The sequence below is a fragment of the Anas acuta genome, chromosome 11, assembly GCF_963932015.1.
Source record: "Anas acuta chromosome 11, bAnaAcu1.1, whole genome shotgun sequence".
Classification (NCBI taxonomy): domain Eukaryota; kingdom Metazoa; phylum Chordata; class Aves; order Anseriformes; family Anatidae; genus Anas; species Anas acuta.
In genome coordinates, this window is record NC_088989.1 from 1,857,383 (window position 1) to 1,885,322 (window position 27,940).

The window sequence follows — 27,940 nt, forward strand, 5'->3', positions numbered from 1 at the left end:
TGCACTGTTTTTTTTTTTTCCTCAAGTATTTTTCTCTTCCATACTTAGCAAATGTCATAGTTTAATTAAGGGATGTCAAAGGCACAGAGAGCTGCCCCGAGATAATCGTCGCCTGCTGCTATATAAATGCTGAGGTGAAGACAAGCGAGAAGGGCTATCATGTAAACGGCAAATTATGGAGCGAGGGCAAAGTTCAGAACTGGAACTGACAAAACTTTTATTTATAGAGGTGGGCTGCTTCTGCTGGCCTGTGCAATGGGCTCCTCCATCCTCGGTCCCCTTCGAGCTCTCCCGAGCTCGCTGCTGTCTCTCACGCCGCTTCACGCTCCCGTGGCTGTGCAGGGAGGTTCACTCCCGGGTGGCTCAAGGCATCCTCCGGGCAGTGTCTTCAGCATCTTCCACCTCCCTCAGGACCTTGCTGACAGCCTGTAATTTAGCCTTTAAAAACATGCACGTGGCTGCTTCTCTTTTTATTAGTATTTACTAAAGTCCTTCCAATCTTAGACCCTTAATTTAACAACCTTACATGAGTCTCACTAGATTTTCTTTTCCTGAAAAACAACCTAACCCCAAGCCACACAGCTGCCTGCCCCTCTCTCCTGCTGTCTGTGCTTGCTTTCAGATAGAGCTTGCCCCATTCTCCTTCCCCTTTTCCTACATTGGCCAATATTGATCTGATCATTCCAGGTGCAGTTTGTGCTAACGGCTTCTTCATGTTCTGCTTTCTGAGAAATCCACAACCCACAAACTGTCCTTCTGCTGCTTGTCATCCTTGTCTGGGGTCTCAAGAATTCATTTAGTTCAGAGGTTACTTCTCAGAGTGTTTTACAAGAGGTGCAGTCCCTGCTTTATTTCACCAGCTACTCCTAATTCACAGCAGCTGTGCAGGGGTGACTGAACAACGCCCAGTGAGTTGCTGGTCTCTTCAAAATTATCTCCAAATTAATCTCAAAGTGCAATATTCCCAGAAACATATTTCCTTTCAATGGAAATGGTGCCCCCACACTAGCATTGCATCAACGTGCGGCTCTGGCAGACAGCAGGAGGGGGCTCAGCTCCGGCCTCGATCCGTGTTCCCGACGAGTGGAGCACCAGCCATGCAGAAATGAAAGAAAACATCTCTGTGGGATCGTGACACCTCCTACAACCTCCCTGCTATGTGGCAGACAATTGCAGATATGGGCTACAGCATTTCCAGACTCCCCAGGTCAAGCCAGAGGGATAATTTTGCTTTGATCGTGCCTGACTTCTCCCTGCATTGTTAAGGAACAGCTGTATTGTGGCTGGCCTTGATGAATACTTTATCAGACCCACCGGTGAGGTTCGTCAAGGGGAACCTCCACACAGAGGTCCCTGGGGTATATGGCTCGTAATGTAAATAATTGTAAAAACAAAAAGGAACCAAATTAACTCCTTCACATGGAAAAACAGCACAAGTCTTCTGAGCCAGGAAACAAACAGAAGGGATTTCTGAGGCGTTCCTCTACAAAACTATAATTTCATTAGCAAGAAACGAGTTTCATAAAATATTCTGTAGTTTTACCCATAACTTCTGATAAAACTAACCCCCCTGTACCACTCAATTGCACTTACTAGCAAGCTACTTGTCTGTCAGGTTCATTTTGCTATGCCAGGCACGCCAGGAGGAAAGGGCATGCAATTCTTAATCAGACCTGGGATACTCTTCACGAGGCAGCCTTCTGAAGGGCACATCGCCCCAACGAGCCACATCCATCACAGCTGCCCTCGGAGAAGAGGGGCTGTATCTCCTTATATCCAAGCATATGGCTGTATAGTGTAGGAATTTATCTCCTCCACCAAACTCTGGCTCCAATATATTTGCAGAGCTGGAGGTGGGGGCAGCCCGGAGCTGACCTGGAGAACCTCCTGCTAGCGAGAGGCACCGCGCAGCTGACAGCTGAGCAGAGCACACACATGCAGACCGACATGCTTGCTGTCTGTAGGTGAGATTTCTAGCAGAACACCAGGAAAATCAAATCTAAGGCTTAATTTGGGGAGGGTCTCTGAGCCCTAGCAGTCTCCCTCACAGGCTGGCTGCTCCAGCCGAGGCGGCAGCAGCAGTCCGAAGGCATCCATCCCTTCCTGCAGGGCTCTGCAGGCCTCCGCCGCTGCCTCATCTCCCAGGGAGACACGGAGCGCGCCGCTGTTACCATGGCTCTGCGAGACCTTTAGCAAACACACAATGCTCTCCAATAAAAGCTGTCAGCGGCGCGGGTACCTCTCGCTGCTCAGCACAGCCCTACGTGACCGGGAACACTGCTGCACGGCAGCCAGCAACGGCACAGCCCAGCAAGGGGCTCTCGTAACATCCTCCCTCGCTCAGGCGGCTCTAGTAAAATCCAGGCCCAAGGACTTCGGTTAATGCTTTCTCTAAAATTTTACGCAGCTTGGCTCGGACACAGGTTCAGCCTCGCATAATTCTCTGTTGCAACACTGCTGGCCTCCCTCAGTGGTTATACCCAAGATTAATTTAACTCATTTTTCACTTCGGTGGGGTTACTCAAAGTCAGCGTTCAGGGGAATGCGAGCCCTCAGCTTTCAATAAATGCCCCCTGTTTCTCATTAAGCACATTTGCTCTGGGTCCTGACAGGCATTTGGGTGACCCCCAGCAGTAATGAAACCTAGCTTCTGGGAGCCTGCTCTGTGCATGAGCTTGGCTCCCGAGAGGGCACGAGGACCGATGGAACCTGTAACATTGCTTATTCCTTCACACCTAGGACAGTTTATCTCTGCTCTTTTCTATTTTATCACACTGTAACTCCACAGTTTTGTCTGCCTTTTTTTTTTTTTTTTTTTTTTTTTTTCCTGGTCTCATCCCAGAGTTTGTCACAGAGCACAGAAATACGGGCAGAGATCACAGACGTACTGACGGGGATCACAGACGCGTTGCTTCTGCAGCAGAAGCATTTTCAAGTGGACTCTGAACCTGCTGCTCGCTGTCACGCCATCTGGGTCGTTCCTCGGATGGCGCCTGTCATTAGGACCTCTGAGGTCACTGAAAGCACCCAGAACTTTCCTTCCGGACACTTATCTCAGACCCAGCGCACATCTTCGGCCCGCCGCCCTGCACTTAGGGTTTCCAGGAACATTCCAGGCAGACTGGTACACCTGTTACAAAGGTTGCCCAATACTTTCCGTAGTCATAATAATAACAATAAAATCCTGTTCTAAGTTGATATAAATTTTGAAAAGCTTCACTGTTTGTTTCAAGCAAGCAACTGAGGGGCAATCTTTTATCCACACTGAAATACTTCTTTAAACATTTCCTGTGAAAGCTCTAATGCCACCAGGCCTCGGAGCCTAAAATCTGCCTGTGGAGGGAAGGGAGAGCTTTGCCATCGCAATGACAGCTCAACCAGCACGTGGACAACCACTAAGCCTCTGAGAAGCTGCAGCTCGCACAGTATCTCAGTAGAGGTTTAGCGGATGCTGCCTGCTGAATTCCCCGAAGATTTTATCTCTCTGAGGCTCAGAGCAATCTCCTCTGCACCTGCAGGTGTGAGCTGCTGTGGTTTGGGCTCGGACCAGGCACTCGGACTGAAGACAGGACGTTTATCTTCCCCGTATTCTCAGCAACCTTTGGAGGCGGAAGCTTCCCACTTTGAGAGCAGAAAGGACGAAAGCTGGACTTGTGTTTGAGAAACAGCCATTTATTTTTCCACTAAGCCATTTTTCAGAAATTGAGGTAAGGAGTGGTAGGGCTGGAAAGGAGACTGGGAGCAGCTGGGCAAGGATGTTAGCACAAACAGCCATAAGTGAGGAGGGATGGGAGCAGTCTGCAAGGCAGACCCAATGTTCCCAAGCCCCTGTTCAGAGCTCAGAGCGGGCACCACCGCTCCTCCGCTGTCACAAGTGTCCATGAAGCCTCCTGGCAGGGGATGCAGCCCTCTGCTGACACCCACCAGCACCCAGCACACCACCGACCTCCTGCCACCAGGCACCAGCACCTCCAGTGCAGCAGACCTGCACGCTCCTACATGCACCGAGGCCCGGGGCGATGTGACTCACCCTGCCTCCCAGCCAGGTCTGAAGCACCTTGGCTTTTAGGGCCTCCAGCCACACGCTGCACTACAAAACAAAAAGAGAAAAGCAGAATACTGGGAAACGCTTCATTAAGGCTGCCCACCCCCTTCCCTAAACAACAGGGCTCCAGTGGGAAGAGCAGGACGTGATCATCTAATAAGGCTTCCAATTCATGCCCAAAGATAAGCCAAATTAATTTTGCACATCTCCGAACCTTTCAGTTCTTGATTTCGCAACCACAGAAATGGGTGGTTGGCACTGTTTCCCCGGGGTCATTATCCGGGGCTTCGCTGTGCCAGACGCTGTATGCAGGTGGGGAAAATAAAAAAGTGGTCCTGGAGGGGCCTGGAGGGATGGGAGGATGGTGGGCACAAGCAGGGGAGGAGGTGTGTGAGGTTTGTTAGGGTGTGGGGTCTGGCAGGAGGGCAGCGGGGTGAGCTGGGCACCCCACAGTGGGGGTGCGCTGCGCACCGGCTGGCCACGTCCTCAGGGCTCCAGCTGCCAAACTGACAGAATTTATTGAAGAACAAATTAAAATGTGTGTGTGTGTTTCGTGTGGGGGGTACTGATTCCCACCAGCGTGCCACCCGGCGGGGGGACGAAGCTCCCGGTGAGAGCTTTCAGCCCCGAGCTCTGCCCAGCAGCCGGGCACGGCTCTGCCCAGCCCTGCCCAGGGCCGTGCCGGGGCCATGCGGAGCAAAACGTGAGCGGCAGGGACAGGAGGGGAGCGAAGGGAAGAGAAGGGAAGGGACGGGGCAGGAGGAGGCGGCTGCGGCGGGGCCGGGCCGGGCCGGGCCGGGCGGGCGGCCAGGGGCGCGTCAGGGGCCGGGCGGGCGGCCAGGGCCTCCCCCGCGGGCAGGGCCGCTCCGCCCGTGTCCGCCGGCCTTCCTGCCGCCCGGCCCGGCCCCATGGCGGCCGCCAGCCGCCGCCGCGGGGGTTTCCAGCCTGCTCCCCCCCCGTTCGGCAGCGACGTGCCTTGGCAGGGCGGCGCGGCTGGGAATGCGGCGGCTCCGAGCCCGGGGGGGGGGGGGGGGGAAGCCGGGCCCTCATCTCCTCACCGCCCTCCTCCGGCCCTGCCCCGTGGCCCCGAAGCCTCTCCACGCTCCCTTCAGAGCCGGGCCTAGCACGGCGGGGGAAAAATAAATGATAATAACTAATAAACGAGCATCTGACAGCCGCAGCGGGCTGAGCAGTGCCACCGAGGTCGTGTGTGCTTGCTGTTTGTGAAGCGACGTTTCTGTGCCAGGATGTGGTTAGCCTCCGTAGCGAGGGATCGCAAACAGATTTCAGATGACCTCTGGCGAGCAGGCTGCTTTGTGTTTAAAGAAAATAATAACAAAAAAGCAACAAGCACATCAGCAGGCAGGTAGCAGTGCTTCGCAGCACGCTGCAGGCCTGGAGCCCGCTGCAGGTTCTCCTATTAGCCGAGCTTCCCACACTCATTTTAGGATAAAAGAAAACATCTTCAGATTTTTTTTTATTTTTTTTTTAATGGAATCATCAGCAGCACACCGAGGAGGAAATGTCACGCTGCAGCTCCGCTAAGCCAGCCTGGGCTTCCAGGTAGCCACCTGTGAACGTGCATCGTGTGCTGAGCACCGGCACGGCTTTAATTTTCCAGCACAGTCGTGGCGAGGGTGTTATTTCTGAGATGTTGAGCTCACCTTTTGCTAAGCACGTTCCCCGTAGATTTCAGGAGCTGCAGCAGGCATTTAAAATAGAAGAACATGTGAGACCTTGTTCTTTCCGAAAGGCCTAAGCATGCACTTGCATAATATTCAAATGTTATGCCTGTAATTACACTGAGTTTTACTTTTCACACTAAAAAAAAATGAAGTTGAGTTAGACCTCCACTTTTCAGAAACAAACATCCTTGCTTTTTAACATTTTGTAGTTAATTACTCAACTTTTTCAACTTGTTCATGAAAAGAGCTGTTTGTGAGGCCGTTATCTTGCAGCTTACTGTGTATCAGCGCAGAGCCGCATTTGCCCGAGTGCCTGCTGATCCGCTTGGCTCGGGGCTGGGCAGAGATGTGATTTTCCAGGCTGAGTCCTTACATCGTGAGGGCAGGGTTTACGCATCTGCAGCTAGTGGCAGATTTATGGCCACAGCGTTATGACCAGCGTGCCAATGTCCATAAGTTGCATTCGGTGCTGGTCAGAAGTTATTCAGCCCCAGCTGATAGGCTTGGTTCAGCAGAAATCCATAGCTCAGCACCCTTGCTCCATCCATGTCTTGTTTCCTTTAGGAAACAAACCTTTCAGGGTGTTTAATTCAGTGTCCCCCAGATCTGCTGTAGGTCTTGTACTTCCTCAATATAATGGTGCAGAAAAGTTGTTCCATCTCTTAGTATCTTAAAATATGCTTGGTGTATAAGTAAGTTGTGCTTTACGTAAACATCCTTTGAGAGGGACTATGCATAGTGAAAGCGTGTGAAATGATTTCTCTTTAAAACGGCGTAACGTAATTCAAATCCGCTCATGCTTGTTCCAGTAATAAGGGAACGGACAATGATTATTAACAAGACTCAAATCCGGGGGGAGGGGGGTAACAAAAACAACACAGCAACAAAAATAAAACCAGCACACTCATTTTTTAAGTCAAACATCCAGGTTGTGCCAGGCTGGAGGGAAAAGATTTTCTGCCTTTTTTTTTTTTTTTTTCACGTGACTGAGACATCAACGGATTTTGAAGAAATTGCCACTGCCTTTTCCCTTCAGAATAACCATCAGAGCCTAGGTTTGCACGGGCAGGCCTCTCTTGCCAGATCAATAAATGAAGAACCTCGCGGGGCTTGGTCTTTGAGTTCCTCCTTATGCCCCCTGTTCATGTCTGAGCAGTTCAACGTTGTGGGGCTGGCCAGTTCCTGAATCTGCTGCGCAGCATTGCCCTGCTCAATGCAAAAAACCTCTCATCCGACCTCCTCCTAAGTGAATGCAGAAGTGAGTGGAGCTGGTGGAGCTGCACTCGTTTTGGTTCTTTTGCTTGGTACTTGGTAACTTACATTTAGGAAAAGTACTTCTGGAGATTTTGTAAGGTAAATGTCTGATCTGAAAATGGGAGTTTTAAAGCTTTCTTTTAAAACGTTTCAACAAATGGTTGCCGTACGTACCAACAACTTTTCTAAATGCTTGTAAGTTTGTTGTGCCAATTCTTCTATTTAATGGCCACTTTCTATAGTAAACACGTTTTCTGGGTCTAGAATCAGCTGCCCCCGCAGGGTGGCTCGCCTGTGAGGAAGGAAGGCAGCGCGGCACGCCTGTGCTCGGGCTCGTGCTCAGGAGGTCAGCACCAGCCTCCGTGCGGGTAACCCAGCGCTCCCTACCAAGGGAGTGACTAATAACGAACAATGCTAGATGACAGAACAAAACAGACGTGCTGCACAAAAACGTGAAACTTCTCTAGAGCTGTTAGCATCTGAAAAGCATTTTTAGAAGACAAACAAATGCAAAAAAAAAAAAAAAAAAAAAAAAAGTGGATGGGTTGTGCACCTCTGAGTTCAGCAGGAAACTCTTGCAGTCATGCAAGACAGCCCCAAATACCACTGGTGCCGGTGCAGAGGTGATGGGTATGTGCAGAAACGTGGCAGAGGTCTGCACCCTCCATCCAAAGCAAGGAATCTCCCTTACCACCAAAACGTGCAGAAAAGAAATTGGTAGTAGAGGAGTGTAGGAGAAGGTCAAAGAAGGTCTAGGAAATATTTGCCCGTTTCCTATATAAATAGCTTTTGTGCAGCTGGTGCAAAGTGCCAGGCAAATTAACATTGCTGAGTTACGGCTGGAGTGGGAGAAAAAACAGTTGAGTTAAAATGTGAGCTGCAAACCAATACGAGCATCCCTGGGCACGCTCTGCGGCTGCATCTTAATGTCTGTTAGGAGGAGAAACGCGAGCATTCAAATTAAGGCCTGGAGTAATAGTTGTAGTAGAGCGTGCATTCAGCCGATCGGGGGACTTTTGGTTGTTTCCTATCTGTTTTTCAGTAACATGTCTGGTGGTTCTAAAATGAGTGGTATTTATCTGACCCGGGAGTCAGAGACATTACCTCATTGTCACGGGGTCGGTGGCAATTAGCCGGCGCAGCCCGGCCGAGCGGTGCCGCTGGGTCCAGCAGCCTGCGCCGCCCGTAACCTTTACGGTCACCGCTGCTGCACGGGGACAGCCCGCGGGGCCACAGCCAGAGCAGGGCAGGGGGGGCCCTCTCCTTTCACAGCGCTTCCCCGAGGGCTTGGGCACGCTCATCGGCGTATGCGCTGGGAGCCCGTGATGCATCTGTTCAGGCAGGATGAGCGGGTTAATGATTTATATTGTTTCTATCTCGATTTTGAGTTAAAAGCGATGCTGGTTCCAAAGACCACCTAGTAATGGTGTAACGCAGTGTAAATACAGTAATTTATGTGCACTGGTCGTCTGGTGCTTACAGTAAACACGCCGGAGGAAGGTCTGCGGCCGGTCAGCAGCTGTGCGCAGCGGGGATGGGCAGCCCGTGGCCGGGGCGCTGCGCGGTGCCTGCTGCCGGCCTGCCCCGGGGCACCGGGCTCTGCACCACAGCTGTGTGCTCTTCTGTAACTGAAAGCAGGTGCTTTTCCTTTCTGGAGGTGGCAACCTTACATTTCTCTTCTGCTAATATAGGGTTACGTGCTATGCACGCTTCCCATTCACAGACTTGAATCCCAGGTCTACCCCAGGCAAGCCAAAACGCGGTAACTCGGAATTCGAGAGCAATTTATTTTCAGATAGCGTGTTTAATATTCACCCCAAATGAGACAACCGAGCTGCCAGATGAAGGACTTTGGTCGTCGGCTTCCCACTGTTATTCATTGTTGACTGAGAGGGTTTGTCAGGCGGGTGGGTAGGATGCTGCGGGAATGCACGCAATAGGAGCTCTGCCTCACCGTGGCACACTGCCAGAAGGGCTTTCCTCCTCCGTGTTGTCACTGGTCCCTCTGATTCATCCTGTCTGCCCGGCTTGCTCTTGCACGATTTAATGCACCACCTCTGCTTTTTTGGTTCAGTGAAAGCTTAATGTTCTGCCTATTTATTTTTCCACTTTAAAAATTCTGGTTTTGCCATAGGCAGAGCTAACCCTGCTTTCCCGGAGTGCAGCTGGGAGAGGCCGGGGGTAGCGCTGCAGGTATTTGACAGGCAGGTAACCTTCCCTGTTGTGGGGTTGCTCAGAAATAGGGTGAGGAGATGGGTAAGGAGTAAGGCTTCTCCCTGCTGTCCTGCCGGGGTGAGTAGCAGACCCACAGAAAGTCTGAGCTAGGGACTAGACTCACAAAAGGTCTGAAAGCAAAAATCTGAGAGTTTCAGTTCTCACCGTGTTGTCACCCACTCAAGCCACAAGATTGGGGTCTCGGCTTCCCAGGCAGGGAACGGGAGGAGAAGGGTGGCTGCACGGGGCAGCCACAAAGGTAGCGATGGTGTGAAAGCTCTGGGTACCGAGGCATCCCCGAGACGGGCGCGCCTGCCTCCCCCTGGCACGTGCCCTGCTTTGGACCATCTGACACTGCCATCCCCCGGGTGAGATCGGCTGGCACACTGCTCTGCCATACAGAAACCACTGCCCATGCCTGCCCCAGGCTATGGGAACTATTTTTAATCCATATTCACTCAAACAGCAGCTGCACGCGGGTCCGCTCCCAGCCCCATCGCTGGGAACACGCCAGCTCACGCGGGCAGGGGCTTGGGTGCACACAAGTCGCAGGGCCCTGGGTGTTGCTGAGGCACGGATTGCCCCGGGTAGGGCAATAAATGGGAACTGAGGAGCTGGGACAGCAGGGAGGTGTCCTGGGCATAGTCCATTGGTGCTTTTTGGTGGGCACAGAGGGTGGCACAGGCGCAGGGTCTCAGTCAGCACCAGGCGCCTGGCACGGGGCCTGCGTGTGCTCACACCCCAGTGCTCCACACACCTCAGGAAAGCCGAGTATTTCCCACATGGCCAGCCCTCGGTGCGTTCCTGCACTCCTGGGATCTCACCAGCCCCTACTGGGGCCTGCCGAGCCCTTTGGCAGCCGCCCCACAGCTGCCGGTCACGCTTCAGTGAGGAGGAGGGCCTGGGGCACGCCACAAACACGAAGGCCCGGTGGCCATTTGTGGGTGGCAGCAGCCCAGGAGCCAGGAGGGCCACCCTGCCCGGTGCTGCCCACCACACCACCTCCCTGCCTGGCTGCCCTAACGCCGCTGGCACCCCACAGAGCATCGGCAGCGGGCACCGAGGGAATCCGGGAGCGGCCTGGTGGCACCGGCATCAAAGGCGGCGCTGCGAGGAACCTGCGTTTCCAACTCTCTTCCCAGCATTTACATGGAGCAGGCTTCGGGTGTCGTTTCCTGGTATTCCTCCCACTTCCTAATTCCAGGAAAAAGAAGAGCAGGCTCCTGTTGGCAGCCACAGAGGCACGCTGTCGGGAGCAGGCTCCGGGCAGGCCCACCCGCAGCGTTTCCCCGCGGACAGCCCGCCCCTGTCTGGCTGTGCCCACGGGAGGGTTTTGTTTGCTCTCCTCCTCGCTCCGCCAGACACAGAGCAGCTGAAGGCTCTGGGGTATCTTCTGGGTGAGTCTGGAGCTTTGGGGCTCTGCATTTTGGGCTTAGATAACCCAAGCCTCTTATCAGCTCTGGATCTAAGAGCACACAATCCAGAAGTCCCCCGAGCCCCAGGGATGACCTTTCGTTCTTGAACGAGATTCAGTGGCTGCGAAACTGGAGACCAGCAGTAGGTTCAGGCAGTTAGTCACTGGGACGTATTGCCAAGGTCCACGCTAAGGCTGCGGTCACGGGGAAAGGTTCTTGGTGAAAACGAGGGGCAGATTACCCACCAGCTGTGGGGTGGAGGGGGGAGCCGCCGGGAGACAGCCTGTGGTCTGGATCCTGCAGGTAGCAGTGCCAGTGGATTGCATTGGTTCTGCTGGTTCATGAATAATGAATCATCCTGGGATTAAATTGCTGTGAAGACTCCCATGGCGTGTAAAGAGAGGCCAACTGCAATTTTTAACTCCTATCAGGTACGCTAGCACTGAGGGGATACAGTTTTCTCACTGCAATTTAATTGCATACTACATGGCTCCTATCATTCATAAGTAAAAGTTTCTTACAGACGTAACAGATTGTGTTTCCATCTCTGTTGTGTAAAAACAGTATTACGGACACAAGTGAAATGGAAATCATAACATGCCATCTTCACTATTTTAAGAGTCGTATTGAAACACATGGAACGGATACGAAATTCCACTCTCTGCTGCCTTCAGATTCAGCGCTCTGTGTATTTACTCAGTGCTAGGGATGGAAAGTGAAAACAAAATTATCATCTGAAAAAGCAGCAGTAAACAGGCTTCGATTCTAGCCTTTCCCTCAGGACTGAGTACCATTTCCAGGCAAAGGAAGTGCTCTGTGCAAGCGAGAGCTGCAAAGTCATCCCGAAATGAGACAACAGAGAGAAAGGGAAAAAAAAAAGGAAGAAAAGGATGGAGTGCCAGGGTGAGAACAGACAGCAGAGGAGGAATAATGGGCGAGAGAAAGCTGTGAGATGAATCTGAAGGATGATAGCTCTCGTGGATGAAAAGCCTGACTTGCAATAAGTCTGGCTGTTCCTGCTCTGTGTGCTCCTGGGGAAGCACCTGGCCGAAGGCAATTTATCCAGCTGTCAGCCTGTTTTCACACAGACAATGAAAGCATCCTGGGATTGTGACTCCAGCTAGGCACAGGATGGTTTTCCCATCTCGTGATTATTTTTGAAATTTCAGAAATTTTTGCCGTGTTGCACTGGGACAAACCACTTCCATCTTTCCCACGGGGAAGCGAGCGCGGGAAGGAGCAGCTCCAGCTGCGAGCGGGGCCGAGCTGCAGCAGCGGCTCTGAGCGGTGTCACAGCCGGGGCACCGCGCTCCACCGCGACACGCAACAAAAGCGCAGCAGGCTTTGTGCATCCTCCCGCGGCAGCTGAGGTCTAAATCGATCGGTGTGCTCTGTTTTCTTTCTGCAAACTTTCCTAGTTGCAGTTCCAATTGCATCTGTATCCAGACTTCCCAGAGTTACTTTGATTTGGTACAGTTAATTTATTTTTTTTTTTATTTTTCCCTTCCAGCCTTATACAATTTCACATCCAGGTGTCCCCCACGCATGTAACTACGGTAGAGAAGCGTCCCAAAAACTCGTGAGAGCATGCCAGAAGTAGGCTAGCTGGTCTGATACGACTGCTCGGCATGGCACCTCCTGTGCGCATATCATAGTTGAATTTCTATATGACTAAGCACACTGGTTGCGGTGTTTGATGGCATCTTCAGAGCACTGCTCCATATTTGTCTTTCCTTCCTCGGTTATCTCAGTTAGTTCTAAACTCTGTCAAAAAAAAAAAAAAAAAAAAGTGGGTTCCTGTGCTGACAAGACTTAACTATTCTGGCTGGCAGTAAGGTTATGAAGCTCACAGCGTAGCCGAGTACTGGAAAGATATTTGTCACTGCAGATTTTGCTTGTCATATGCAGAGATGACATGCAGATCTCCCCTTTGACAGATTGATAGTCATTCCGAGATGCATCCACCCACAAAAACCACAGACATGCTGCTTTACTCAAATCTTTACTTTAACCACTACTTTGTGATGCAAAACTGGTGGAGTTTTTGGTACTTTTTGTTAAAAATGAAATCTTTATAGGGGTTTTCCAGCATCCTTGCTAGTTACTAAAAACAAATTGACATTAGCCTACTGGATGGGACAACTCAGTTTACTTGTGGGTGGCTTTGACATTCATCAAATTAACATGTTTAGTCTGAAAGAAGGTTGGAAAGGTAGTAAATAAAAAAATGGACACACAGATGCTGCACGTCCCTTGCAGGTATCATTTATCCCTGGGTTAAAGTGCCAGCCTCACGCTGGCAGAGTGTCGATACCGCTTTGACTCCGAATACCAACATCTTCCACTGCCCAAGTTCAAAGTTGAACACAGGTCACGGCGTTCACTGCGTTAAGCGTAAAGGTTGCGCTCTGCGCCGGCGAGAGGCAGGACCTCTGCCTTGAGGACTGAGCCCACCAGAGCCCAGGAGAGCACGGCCACATCGGCCCTGAACCAGGCGGTCCCCAGTGGAAACACAGAGCCCCCCGGTGAGCCTGGTGGGTTTATGGCTCTGTCGTGCCCATCCCACAGCAGCTGCTGGATGCGGTCTGGTTTCAGACACTGGTGCATTGCCACGCTTCCCGAGCATCGCCGTGAAGGTGTTGGGAGGCCCCGGAGCTGCCTGCCAGAGGGGCCTGCAGGGGCACAGAGAACACACACGGCAACGTCTGCAGATGCTTATGTTGAAAACGTAAAAGGGAAAGTACTCCAAATAAGTTTCTCTTGTTCAGAAATACAATAGGCAATTTAAAAAAACCTATTAAGCATGTGTGTAGGAGCGTTTCCCATTCTGGGAGACAAGTTGAATTGTTATATGGAGCTATATTATGACTTCCCCGACAAAGTATCAATCAAGACTCCATTATGTAACGAGGTATCCATCACACGCGCCCCATCGCGAGGCCCCGCCGCGAGCACCGAGACTGTAATCCAGGCTCCTTTGTCCTGCCCCGCGCCAATTTGCTGCGAAATTGAGGGCAAGGCGAGGATTTGCCATTGTAGCAGTCTCGGGGCCAGGGTGCTCGGGCTGTGCTTTCTGAGCAGTTATTTGCATCGCCTTGATTAGCATGTCACCCGCTTCATTAGCAACGAAAATTCTCATCCACAGATTCAGCCAGTCATGCAAATTGAAAAATACACGGAGATCCTTCCCCTCGAGGACTTTCCATTATTAGAAGAATTGGTAGATTCTTTTTGTTCCTTCCTCTTTGGAAGGTCACTTTCATTTTCACCTCAGAATGAAAGTTCTTGTTTAAGGTGAAATAATTGCATTCCCAAACTTTCACATCCAGCAGTCCTGCTTAAAAAAAAATCAGATTCCAAGCTGAGAAATCACAGACGCCTGCGAGACAGGTGGAAACGCCCAAGTTTTAACCTAATCCTGAAGCTGCCACTTGGAAGTGTCACGGCATCGTTAGTTTTATTGGCGGTCAGGGAAGTGTTTTCAGTTACAAAGTTCTCCACCGTGAGGGACCTGAACCTCCTGGGCTCTCAGCCGGGCAGTTCCTACCCCTCACATCCTCCGCAGACGTGGTCGCATCCTCTGGGATACTGCTCGGGACCTCTTGCTTCCTCTCCCACTCCCCGTTTCCGAGACCACGCAATTCCCGTTCCTCACAAATCACCTCTGGTCCCGCATCTCAAAATCCTTCCTGCTTTCCTCCCACCCCCCCTGGCGTGTCCACGCCGCTCTTCTGAAGGTGTCACCCAACTGAAGGCCCTGCAGGAGGGGTCCCGGGGGTAGCAGCCGGAGTGGAGCGGGGCCCACGTGTCCGGCCAGGAGCCACCTTGGCCACAGGAGCACCCGCGCTCCCAGGTGGCCCCTGCAGCCTCCTCCTTGCCCGGTTCCCTTCCTCTCCTCCCGCTGACCAGCACGGCTGGGGGCTGGGGGGAAAGCTCTGGGGCAGGGAGGAGCCGCTCCCCCTGGGCCACCGTGGAACCGGGGTTTGGTCAAGGGAAGGTCGGCTCCTGCGCACACACCTCTGGCTGCGGTCAGCAGCGCCGGTTCTGTTCCTTGAAGCAATCTGCCGATATTCAGAGATATTCCACCGAGTGAGTGGTGTGCACCCATCTCACCGTTTGCGGAGGTTTCCCCGTGCAGGATGACAGCTCATTTCTGAAGTTTCTGAGAAAAACCAGTACAAAATCTGCAGAGGTGGACAGTGGGAACCTCCTACCGCATCCCACGGCGCCTCAAGGGACTCGGCCTCTGAGGTCCTGGCAGCAAAGGCCAGCGTAAAGAACCTCTGGGTGTCATTACAGAGCCTAGTCATAGGTTTTGATTTTTTTTTTTTTTCACTTTAAAGGCCACGAATTGTGAATAAACGTTTCTGTAGTTTCAGTGGACAATCAGCTTTTGGGGAACCCCAACAAGGCAGCAATCCAATTGCCCCCCAAGGTGGCTCTGCTGGAGCTCTGTCACCAGGTGCCCTGAGGTGCCGGCCCTCAGCCCAGAACCAAAGCCCTACACAAGAACCCCAAAATCTGTGGGGTCGTAAGCGCCGTACCCTGGGAGCTTCATCTGCTCCCACTCTCTGCTGCCGCAGCCACAGCCGCATGGTTGCACGTCCCAGGGGATCCGGAATGGAGTGAAAAGCCAAAAAGCCTTGGAAGCCAAATGGAGCAAGAAGAGAAAAGTAAAACATGATGGGAATAGGCAAAATTTTGTCATAAAAAATGAATTTCCAGAAGTGAGTGCTACATTTCTTGGTGGAGAGAGGGAAGAAGACAGCAGCCCTCCTCTGCTGACCAGGACCAGCACCAGCCCAGGACACAGGACCAGCCCCAGATCCTGCCCCACAGCTGCTGGGGGGGCTTTGCTTCGCTTCAGGCACCCGGCTGCAGCTGGAGCTCGGGGGAAAAAGCTTTTTGCATCTCACCACATCTCCTGGGAAATGACAACCACACGTGCAAACAGCAGGTTGTACACAGCTGGTTGTCGCACGGATCACTGCACAGGCTGAGGTCTGCACTTCTCGCTGAGGCGCCTGCTATTTTTGCCTTTTTAAGGCAAAGACGAAGCAGGGCCACACGTCTGTGTCCCACACGGGGCACATGCCTGCTGCACGCTCTCCTGCCTCCCCCGTGAGGGCAGAGCCTCCTCCCTCTCACCTGAACTGTGGGAAACACCAGGAAGCCTGACAGAGCCGTGTGTGTGTGTGTTTATCCCCAAATGGCACGAAGGGAAGAAGTGAGTCAGATGCATGTCTCTACTGTTCGTGAAATGAAATCCTCCTCCCTGTATTGCACAACCCCTGATAGCAGTTGCATCTGTCACGTTCCCTGTGCATGCACCTTGCTGGAAGCCAGCGGCTGCCGAGGAGGAGGCAACGTTTACTGGGCTGAGTATGGAAATGATGTGTGATGAAGCAGTCACAAAATCACCAGCAGATCTCTGGCTCGGAGACTGCAGGTCAGGATTCCCCTCCTCCGTGGGATGCGCTGGGCTGGCGCGCTGCGATGACCTGTGGCAGGGAGGGGCGCCCTTTTCAGGCCCTTGTGCTCGCTCACCAGATTAAAGGTGATTAATGGGACCAGGTGGCTCCTGCTACATCTTCATCAAACAGACAGGCAGCAGCGCTCCCGCACACACCGTGGAACCGGAGCCTTTTTTTTTTTTTCCCCCTCAGCCGCAGGATGCCATGCCCAAAATATCAGCAGTCCAAGTCTGAAGTGTCAGAAACTGGAGAGTGTTCCCGTGAGGCCGCAGGGGCAGGAGGAGGAGGAGGAGGGATGACGTGGCTCTGCGATTTCCAGACCCACCTCACCTCTGCCCCCAGAGCTGGGCACGGATGAGCGCGATCCTTGCCCACAGAGCCCCTTCGGAGCAGCTTCCCGGGCACCCAGGCAAGCGTGAGAGCAAGCAGAACCACCCCCTGTGGGGGGGACAAACAACAGCAGCCTGTGACCACGTAGTATTTTGCATCATTTATTTAAATACCTATATTTATGCATTTACAAATTTTCATAGCTCTGTTTGTAGCTTTTTTTTTTCTTTCTTTTTTTTTTTGTTGACAGTATTGCAGAGAAGTTAGCTTTTGTAAAATGAGGTCCATGTATAAAACTATGCAACAGATCGAAGAAAAAAAAAAAAAAAAGAAGTTCCTCTCATACTTTCTAGAATCAAAAACCAAAGAAAGTGACCAAATGGAGGGGGAGAGGGAAAGAAAGGGGTGGGACAAAACAACCTCACAACAAGTGGCTCTCTCACAAGTATTACATATGTCAGTGCTCAGCTACAGTCCTAACGGGATAGTTCACGGTTCCGGTGGTGCAATGCCTGTTTGCTGAAGCTTTAGCAGGCACAGAGGTCTCTAATGAAAAAAAAAAACAAAAAACAAAAAAAAAGGAAAGGATCCTACACTGAGGAATGCAAAGCCTGGACAGCCTCGTTATAGGTCTCAGGTGTCATGGCACAAAATGCCTGTAAGAGACTGCACCGACTCACCAGTAGTGCATACTCATCCTACACTTCATTTTGCATAAAAAGTTCCCTTTAAGAAATCTTAGCATTTAAAAAAAATTGGTATCTGAGCTCTTCTAGCCTCAGTACTCTGAAGAAATCACTTGAAAAAATACCTCCTGTTTTCCTCCTCTGGAAGCTTCGAAGTAAGGTTTTGGTTTAATTGGTATCAATTTAACAGCTCGTGGGTTCCCAGCGCTCTCTCTGGGAGGAAGAGGCAACAGATATGGCATTGCAAGATATTTACACACATGGTACAAAAATGTCCAAGGGTATGAAAAATCACCAGTAACACAATTTTGCAGCAGCCTCATTTACACCTGTAATTTTATACCATTTATTACATTGTACTAACACACCAGATTCAAAGATGTGCACTCCCTTTAGGACATTCAGGAGTTACAAATATATTGTGATTGCATAATTCATATTGCACAATTGTATAAAAACATAAATACTAGCTATTCTATCTTTTTTAAATACAAAATAACATGTCACATAGTCAAATATTCTTTTCAAGTGCAATTCAGGTGCTCTCTTTAGTCCTTCCAATAAAAAGGCAATTTTGATAGTTTTGGCACAAGTTTAGCCTCCTTCGTGTGCCAACAGTTCTAATTACAATACGTATGCCCCAAATTTTATATAGTAGCAGTCATATACATACAGTATAAAAACAGGGTATTTACAAAATGAACTAAACATACACAGAAGCAGCCTCAGTGGTCGGATCTGAACTCGTTTAGCGCTGCGAGAGGGAGAAGTGACCCTTCTGACTTACGCTGGTTGCTGTGGGTTCACATTCATGGGAGGAGGGTGTCCTAGGAGACCGATGCGCTGTTTCTGCTTCCTCTGTTCGGTCATCTGGAAAATCAAAAAGTTTGCTCATTAGGCCAAGGCGCTTCCTGTGCGTCAGCACGCAGAGCGCCCCAGCGCCGCGCTGTGTGGGCAGCTTGAGGCCGAAATCCACTTTCTGCGAATAACGCCCTGCCAGTGGGTGAAAAAGGCGACTCCGAACCTGCCCAGGAGCTGATGGGGAGATCTCTGACCCGCTGCTGTCACCGCCTCGCAGCTCGCAGTGTCACACACATCCCAAACCCTGCGTTTTACACACCCAAACACACGTCCCAGACCCTGCGTTTCAGAGGCAGCGAGTGCTCAGGTGTGAGCCCGTCGTGGGAAAAGGATTCAGCCACAAGAGGCGGCTCCGGCAGCCTCCGAAAGCTCCTCGGCTGTGCAGCACCGCGCACACCGTTAGGCTCGGCACCTGGACGGGCTGGGTGCCTGTAATTACACTCACTTATTCACTAGGGAAAGGACTGAAATCCGACATTCATCCCGAAACCATAATTAAACTCGATTACAGCCTGGTGCCTTGCTCAACGCCTGACCAAAGGGGAGGCAGAACTGTTATTTTCTGTTACTTTTTAAGAGAAATTACGGCACTCTCACAAGGCTAGGTCACACCTCGCGTTCTCTGTCACACACTTTTGGAAGTTGACTTTCACAACAAGCTCCCGAGGCTTCGCAGGAGTAGGCGAGTGGAGGAGAGGGGTCTGCAGGCGCGCTGCTCTCCTGCCGGGCCAGCTGGGACTGCTCCTCCAACAGAACCCACAAGCTGGCAGTGCAAAGAGGCAACGAGGCCTTTGTTTTAAAGGTGCCTGTTTACATTAATTAGCTTCACCGAGCAAACCAAGAGCCCTGATTTCACACGGAGTGATTCAGAGGACACGTGAAGTGCAAATAGGAAAGGACGGGGAGCGAGCAATGCAACGGGCCTGCACGGGGCAGCTTTGGGGTTCTGTGAAATCCCAAAGAGATGGTGTGCTCCGATGTGTGCTTAGAAGGAGCCAGCCCTGCCTTTTGGGAAAGGGAACATGAACACAATGCCAATGCAGAACATCATTAATCCTGCAAAATGCTCTTGTCCAGGAGGCACGGGGCTGCACGATGGGGCAGTTTCCATCCCATCTATCTGCAGTGAGCCTGCTGTGAAAGCTCGGCAGCCACAGCGACCTGTGCCCGGGCTGGGAAAACACCAGGAACCGTGCACGCTCCGCAGGGGAGGTGCTGGGGAGCTGCCGGGGAGGCCACGAGCAGGCGAGCAGTGCCCAAAGGATGAAACGACACCACCAAACCGCGGGGTGTGCGGTTCAGCCGAGTGCAGCCGGACTCGCAGATAACGGCGTGTGATTACGTAGGAGCGCTCTGCCTGGTTCCAAAGGTTCCCTGTGAGTTGGAATCGGCTCCGGCAACGCGAGCACCGCATGTGGCAGCTGCATGGCCAGGACAGTGACCGCACACGCAGGTTGTGCCACGCTGCCTGCAGCGCTCACCTCCCCTGCGGCGTGCCCGGCACCTGCGCGGGCAGGGGGCAAGGCCTGGAGCCGGCTCCAAAAACATCTCCTGAGGTGCCGCACGTACTGAGATAGGAAGAGGGCACTGGAAAGGACTTCTGAATAATTGCAGCTAAGCCCTGCTGCTGCGGACAGCTGTGTTGTGAGCTGTTTGCACAGAATGAACATGCTGGAGGTTTTAGTGGCTCTTGGTGCGTTGTTCCCAGTGGCGAGAGCAGGCACCCTGCACTGCGGCTTGAAACTCTGCCTGCAGAACCCTAACGGGCCGGAACAGCAAGTGAATGAGAGGTTTGCCCTTTATTTCATTGCAAAAAAAATAAATACAAATAGAATTTCCCCAAGCTAGTTCCTTTTCCTTGAGACAGGTCCTGCCCAGGAGGAGGGACGCACCAGGTTTGTCCCATAATTGGCGCATCCTGCAAGCAAAGAGGGTTCTCTCACTAACGGTACTTAGGGGAATTCCTAAAAGCTATCACAACTTTAATGAAGCTGGTTTCCTCTTTTGCTTTTACAGTCAAATAGCTCTTTAAAAGCTAAATCCTTCATTCTTATTTTCACAAAGAGCACGAAGGTTTTTTTTAGTGCTTGGGCAGCCAAGAGCTGCAAGCTTTAGAAAGAAATGCGTTCAGATCCAAAGCTGGCTTCAGTCGATGGAAAGACTCCTGTTGACTGCAGACCACTTTGAGTCAGACCCTTCAACAGGAAGACATAAGACACATGTTTCAAGATAATTGTTTCCAGGCAAAAGAGCAAAAACACAACCCGGCAAGCATTAGAGTCCAGACAAAAGAGCAACTGCCTCTATCCTCTGCCCTCAAAACCAACTGGAGCATGGGGGTCCGTGGCACGGCGTCTGAAAACTAATTACAGCCAAGAGCAGCAAGATTTCCTGCTCTCAGTGTGACACTAATCCCTCCCTGTGCTCCGCGGGGCGCTGGGGAAGGCCCCACTCATCAGAAAAGCAGAGCGTGGTCGGAAGCCAGAGCGCCGGGGCTCGGCGGTGCCGTCCTCCCAGGCTGTCCCCACGAGGACGACCTGGCTGTGCTGGGAACAGGTCCCAGCAGGGCAGGGATGGGAAGCAGGCATCAGAGAGCCGTGCCGACTGTCGGACAGTAGGAAGATCGGCTCTCAAAAGGTAACAAACCAAATTTGTTGGCCATTTCTGCCCCCACTGACTGCCCTGGGATACTGCCGTGTGCACACACATCCAGTGCAGCTCTCCCTCCATCCCCTCAGCTAACTGAACCATCTGCCTTTGGTTATTGAGCCACGAAGACAAGCAGCTAGGCAGTGTACTGCCACAAACAGTCCTTTTGCTCCCAGTTAGGCCGCAAGCCATACAGACAACACAAAGGAAACCACTGCTGCCTGCCGGGCTTCTGCAGGGCCATCGCTGGGTTTGGGCAGGGAGCAACCCCAACAATGCCCTCGCTCCTCAGCAAAACCCCTGGGACAGCGCTGTCTGTGCCATGAAAAGCTACCACTGGCTGTTTGTTCTGACCCTAATAAAACAGTTAAAAAGGAGCCGTGGTCTGTTAGGAATCTGTAATTAATCCTGGAGTTGTTGTTGTTTGTGCAGAAGATGGGAGTGGGGAGCTAAGAAATGAGTAGCTGGGGGTACCCACTGAACTCCCCTTCAGAGGGAAATTTTTGGTGAGTGCAAAGCCAACACAAGGGCACACCCAGGACAGGGAGAAGCGGTCACCACGTCCCTTTGGGGACACAGGGGGTCTCCTCTCCTTTCTTAAAATTTGTTTGTGCTGTACAGATAAGCGTAACCTCTGGTACTTCTCTGTAGAGCAATATGACAGTGACCACAGCACCCCAGCCGAAACCTTTCTCCACCCAGATCTCTTGTTTTTGGAGGGTTTTACCCTGTACTAGCTGTCAGTGAAACGTCAGGTACAAGGAGTTACAAGCTGCGGTGCAGCTAATTCACAGATGTTGTCTCTGATCAGCTATTACTTCAGCTTCGCATTATCTTAAATAATCCTTTGCGAACCTCTCCCAGAAAGAACAATGTTTACACAAGAAGTACAGCTTCAAAACACTTAAAGCCATTGATCTCAGTTACTTACAGGAAGGAGCTGGACAAAACCAAAAGTTCACAAATCTCCTCCGACCCTCAGTGCACCAAGCACTGCTGCACTGAAATACTACCAGAGGGCTATCCAGGGTTCTCGTGTCAAGCAGGAGCAACGCACGCGATGCAGAGCAGTTCTGTGGGTACGCCTGGGCTGTAGATTTGAGCCTAACAGTAGCAGGTTCTTATCTGCACGAGCAGCGTGGCTGTAGCACGAAGGAGACCACTGCAAGCTAACCACTCAAGAATTTCTCCAGTTTCTCAGTGGGTTTTGAGGTCCGTGCAGCAGCACCACGCTTTTCTCACTATCCTCTGACTTACAGGATCATGCTACAGTCTTGGGTTAGAAGGTGTATGAACGACAAAAATGTAAACAAAAAAAATACAGGAGACCTGCACTGGTGAAAACTGACTACAATTAATGTCAGCTTTGATTTTTAAATGCAAGTTCTTCCTTTCAGGAGGGGGCCACTTTAGGCTATGCTGCTCCTCTTAGCACTGCCAGGCAGGTGTGCTGTGGTATTGGCCTTGGGAGGGTGGTTTTTTTGTTTACTGCTTTCCTAAACACTTCAGAGAAGTGCTGCACGGAGCTCACAGAGTGTTTGGAGCTGCGAAAGGCCGCCGATAAGAGAGGTGTGCAGGAGCTCTGAGCTGCCCACATGTGTGTGCATGCCTGCACGCCCACCGTCGGGTCTCCCTTACCTGGTCTTTGAGCTCTGAGAGCTGGCCAGAGAGGTTGGTCACCAGCTTCATGGTGGACTCCAGCTTCTCCTGCAGGTTCCTCAGCTCATTCTGCTCTCCTTCCGAGTCGCTGCTGACCAGAGACATGGCACGCATGCGGGGGAACCAGTCCAGGTTTCGCTCCTGCGGATCAGACACAGGTTTGTCATTAGTGCTCGCCCTGGGAACGCCTGCACCCGAGCAGCAGGGAGCACAGCACCACGCTGGGGCACTGCTCAGGGACATGAGCCCTGCAGCGCTTCCATCTTACCTAAGGTTTGCCAAATTGCCCACTAGAGGCCATGAGGCACCTCAGGTGTACCTACTGAAAGCTCAGGCTCTTCTCGTTGGCTTTTCCCTTCCAGCAGCTCATCACCCCCAGCCATTTCTTTCCCAGCTATGTTTCAGTGAAACAAGAACATCGGACAGATAAACCGACCACACTCCATGTCAGCACAAGCACTTCCCAGCGCTAGGACATCGCTGCCACCTTACAGCTTTCTAACTCACGTTTGTTGGAGTTTTGTGCTGGTGCAGTTGGTTTTTCTTCTTGGGTCAAGCAAAGCTTGGCTCTGCTTTCTACTGAAAGGAACCGCGTTCTACCTCAAAACGCTGCTAGAGTTGAAATACCTTTTGAATGAAAGGAAAAAAATCCGCACCATGACCAGATGTTTCAATTTAAAACGTGGGGACAGATTAAATTGCAATGTATTGCTCATAACCAAGTTTTCACTCAGAGATAAAGTCTCTGATGCTCCACGTTCAAGGTATGGTCAGGAACTCAGCGGACAGCTGCTTGGTTTTATTAATATGTACACAGAGGTTCACACATACCCTCACTTACACGCCGGTGACGTTAAAAATAAAAGCAGGAACGGAATAGAAAGCCACAAAAGAGGCGGAGGGGTGCGTACCGCATCTCGACACCTAAAGTTTAGCGCTGGTTTCCTATCTAGTCTGGTTCCCCTCCCACACTGGAGATGCTCTCTAAAATGGAAGTGAAGGTAACACAGGACGAGAGGAGGATGTGTGCTCTCACAGGTGACATTTAGCAGCTGTTCCTGTTTCGGGCAGACCAGATGAGCTGCTAACAGCCTGCTGGCCAAGCAGCATCCCAAGGGCCGCTCAGCACCACCGACTCACAGCCACCAAAGTTCCCCCCTGCTTCCGCAGGCCAGGCTGGGCACTTTCTCAAAACTACGGCTTATTTTTATGGCTCTGCGAACTCGCCTTGGAGTTTTGCCATCGCCTGCCTAAACCTTTAACTCAAACCCACTCCCCCATCCCTCTGCCCCCCCGGCGTGCTCAGTCTTTTCCAGGAGCACGCACGGTGCTGAAGCGAGGGCTGCGCACCTCTACGGAGAGGCACAGTCACGGCCTTTCTGCAGTTCAGATCTCTTGCCAAGAATCATCATCTTAAATTAGTTGCTTCTGATCTGCTCGGAGTTTACTACTGCAGAGATTAAAAGGCATAAATTAGGCCCTTTCCCATGCAGTGCAACACAGGATTCCCACATGATGCAGAACTGCCAGAAAGGCTTTTCTCCTGATCTCTGCTTGCAGGGCAGATGGTTTCTGCTAATAAAAGAAAATATATATATACAAAAAACATGCCTTTATCGAGACAAGTGCCAAAATATTTTGGACTTTAGGGAAAGACAGTCCCACAGCTAAGATTTAAGAGCAGTAACGGGCAGCAGTTCACTGCGTGCTTCCAGCAGGAGTAAAACACCGGGTTAGGGGCGAGCAGGCAGCCCCCTCGCTTCTGCTCACCTCTGCCACTCCGCATCGCCCCCGAACGGGGCAGGGGGATCGACTAAGGCACTGCTGCTCCCCTCCCGGCTGTCCTCGAGGCTAAATGTTTTCAAGGACCGAGCAAATTGGACTAACGAGCACCCCAACCCTTTTCTAGTTTGTGACACGGGCAGAGGCTGGAGCTGCTGCTGGCGTTTGGTGCTCGCTGGCTTCCTGAGAGCCCCGGCTCTGGAAGTCACACGAGTATGGGAAATCTGGGCTTTCACCCCAACAACAAATACCTTCTCCGGTTCTCATGGCTATGGTGAAGGATTAAAAATACAAGTGATCCACGTGAACTCCACGAGCTGAGAAAGGAGAAGGCTGACGAAAGGGCGACAAGACTGACGGCTTCCCTATCGGCCTCCTGAGGTGGCAGGGCAGGAATGGCACCTGGGATGGGGCACACCGCCCCGTGTCTGCTCTGCCTGCCCAGGAACGAGCCTGGGCACCTGGGAATGTCCTGCACAGGGCGAGGGGAATGCCTGCGAGGCCCTGCCAGCCGTTCCTCTGGCCTGGGTGACCTCCAGCCCGTTCTCCATCCGCCCCCCGCGCTGCAGAATGAAGCCCAGGAGCCTGGGTGCACCTTGCAGAGGTGCTGGATTCTGCCCCTGGCTGCTGGGGGGGCTTTTCAATAATTAATAACGATGCCTTCGGCGGGGATGGTGGGAACGGAACCAAGCAGGAATGTGAAAAGGTCGCTTGCTGGGGGGCCTGCGGGGCCGGGGTGTGCGCAGCCAGCCCAGCTCCCCGGCCCTGCGCCTCCCGGCAGCGCTCGGTCTGCAGAGAAATGCTATTCAAGGTTGAATAAAAGATTTATATCTTGATGATCTAGTTTCTGCTGAACTTTAACTGAACACCAGGGTGCCTTTAAAGATACAGCCTGACATCCTTTACTCGAGGTTTGCTAGGTTTTGTTGCGTGTGTTTTTTTTTTTTTTTTTTTTTTTAAAGGCACCAGGCGAGCCATAAAGCCCGGGCCTCCGTCCTGTTCCCCTGCCTGTCCACCGGGCTGCCACACGCCCTCGGCGGCTGCTGGCACCTCGCATACCAGCGCAGTTATGCACTGTCTGCTGTGGTCCTCCTGCATGCCGAGGCACCGCGATCCTGGTGTGCAGTCAGCTCCCTCTTCCCGTCACAGTCGCAGCTTCCTCTGTTTGAGCAGACGAACTGCCTACAGCCACTGACGGAAGCTGGCTAACCACAAGCGCTGGGTTTCGGGTTAGCTCTTTTCTAGGTAAAGTTGGAAAAGTCCCTCTTGTAGAGCAAATATCATTAAATCTCAGACATGGGGGCGATGCTGACCAGTCTCTTAAAACGTCCACGATTGGAAATTTGAAAAAGAGGAAGCTGCGTTGCATGATGCAGATGCAATTCATTCTGAGAAGTGCCCGCTCTTCCCTGCTTCTGCCGCAGAGTTTATTCTAAGAAAGGTTCCCGAGGCGACCTCAGCGTGGAACGTGCCAGGAGCTGCATTAGCTGCGCTCCCCGGGCACGGGGCGGCCGCTAACGGCACAGCCGGGCTCAGCCTCGCCGCCGGCCCCGAGGAAGTCACCGCTCCTATTCTGGGCCTCCCTTCTGTCAGCTACTGCCCTGCCTAATATTTATGGGGTGCTGAAAGGCTGGTGCGGTGCTCGTCAAAAAATAAATCCCGATCGCCGGCACAGCAAGGCCGCTGCTTAGTCAGGGGAGGTGATGGCAGCAGATTTCAATTTGTCACGTGTCAGTAAAAATCCCACACCTGAGGAACGGCTCTGGGTAGTGCTTTGAAACTGAAAAGCTCTGTGCAATTTGTCGTTTTGTTTGTGGCGAGACGCAAGTCCTCTTGGTTCTTCCTTGTGCTTCTGGGAAAAAGCCCCGCATCTCTCTCTCTTCTGCCAAGGGCTTACCGTCACCTCTTCCACGCCAAATCGACTTCTCCCCTCTTCACGAAGAACTCGACGGTGCCCCCACTCCACACTAAGAATAGTTTCAAGCCCCACCCATGTCTTTAAATTGGAGGCTAATGCTATATATATAAAAAAAAAAAATCAATCTCCTTTTTCACCGTTGCCATAGATTAAGAACAGAAACGGCTTCTGCACTGGTGCAGAGCCCGGCAGCAGCAGGGAACCTGGAGGGCAGGCAGCTTCCAAAGGTGGAAGAAGATCGCCTCTGCGTAGGCAGCGATCCCCCCATGCATCCCAGCAACAGTTCTGCTGAAGTGACTCACTGGAGCCGGACGTTTGTTTGCCAGCAGCGGGGTTACCTCACCAAAACCAGCTCAACGTGACCGAGGGCGGGCGGCCCTGGTGGGAGCTCCCTGAGGAGACCTCCTCGCTCCTTCCCAGCGGACGGTGCCACCTCTTCGCGGCAACCTACTTCTGGTTGTTTGGATCTAGATTTTAACTGAAGTAGGACGTATTACATCACGAGCCATTGGGCAGGACAAAACAATTAAAACATGCAAAGCCTGAGCAAACAGCTGCCGGCGGCTGCAGCGACCCACCTACTCTTGCTCAACATGTCCGGTAAGGGCCCGGGTGGCCTCCGGAGCACCCGCGGCACGGGGTCAGGGCCTCGGGGGCACTTGTGGGCTGGAGGAAGCGGCGGCGATGACTCAGGCTTCGGCCATCCCCTCGCCGCGTGCGGCTCAGGCTGCAGACAGAACAGTTTATTTTGCCCCCAGCGCTCCCCTCTCCCTCCCTCCTGGGCCGGGCTCCAGCAGCAAGGCCGGAGCAGACCCTGCGAGCTTAGGGACCTGTCCCTCTTTTTATGCACACAGGGAACCGTGCTGCAGCCTGAGCTGCTTCTGTCGCCCACCCAGACCCTTTTTCTGGTGCATGGAGACTTGCTGTGCACAAGCCCGGGCTGATGCTTGCAGCACAGACACCAGCAGGGGCTCGCACCAGCACCCAGCTGCCTGCTGGGAGGCACGAGGCCTCGGCACCAGGGGGTGACGTGAGGAGGATGCTGGGGGCGAGGGGAAGGAAAGAAAAAAATCCCAAATGCAAAAGGAAGCTTTGCTGGGCGCTGTTGCAGGGCAGAGTGCTGCTGGAGCACAGCACGGCTCACACCTCTCCCTGCACCGTGCCAAACAGGTGAGGAGTGAAGGAGAACAAGTGCTCCCCTGACTGCAGCCGCTGCAGGGATGTTACATATTTAATCAGAGCACTCCCAAGGCCAGGCTCCTTCCTTCCAGGTGCCACCCACCCCGCCTTTGTTCTCGCAGGCTCCCTGCAGGGCAGGGCCCTGCCCAGGTCACTGCTCGGGGAAGACCGAGGCCCGGGCAGGCAGCGCAGGGGCGTTGTGTGGTGAAGGCCGCAGGCACGCCCGGCAGGGACCGGCACCACACGGGGAAGGTCGTCCTGAGCGAGCCCTTCTCCTCATGCTGCCCCTTTGCACCTTGCCTCATGGTGAGGGTGCGACGAGGAGCTGGGTGAGCGAGGCCCAGCGCTCCGACCCGTGCCGGTGACGCAGTTTCCAGCAGCCAAGGGCCTCCTGCCAAGCGCACCTCTTGGCTCCTTCTCTGCCCCTGCTATTATTTTTTATTTAACCCTGCAATTATATTAGCTAACCCGGTACGGTATCTCAAGATGCAGCTTGTTTGGCAGATCCCACACCAAATTAAGCACAATCAGCTGCGGCGCTGACCTCCCCGGGCTGCGGTCAGTGCCCAGCTCTGGCGCCCTGGGTTCTCCATCCACCCAACACCACATACAGGAGATCCGTATGGGCTGCTCTCTGCCGTGCCTGCAGTCAGTCCACAATCTACAGGCATGACAAATCTCTTCTATTTGATTTTGCCCCAAAGTAAAGGATTCCCAGGCACAACCTACACATGAATATAACCAAGTTCGAACACTTTCTCAGACTAATTTCAGCCACATGCCTTGCAC

The 27,940-nt window shown here is 52.4% G+C and overlaps 1 protein-coding gene across 15 annotated transcripts in view; it reads right to left on the reverse strand.

Annotated features, from left to right (window-relative positions):
* Positions 1 to 16,565: 16,565 nt before the first annotated feature.
* The window catches only part of ITPR1 (inositol 1,4,5-trisphosphate receptor type 1), a 164,103-nt gene continuing 152,728 nt past the window's right edge, over positions 16,566 to 27,940 (reverse strand). For all 15 annotated transcript variants that reach the window (XM_068695039.1, XM_068695032.1, XM_068695042.1 and 12 more), the window contains 2 exons: positions 22,252 to 22,413; positions 16,566 to 17,973 (listed from right to left, as the gene is read on the reverse strand). In XM_068695039.1, the coding sequence (XP_068551140.1) occupies positions 17,887 to 17,973; positions 22,252 to 22,413 (249 nt within the window). In that variant the 3' untranslated portion in view covers positions 16,566 to 17,886. The remainder of the gene's footprint in view (positions 17,974 to 22,251; positions 22,414 to 27,940) is intronic.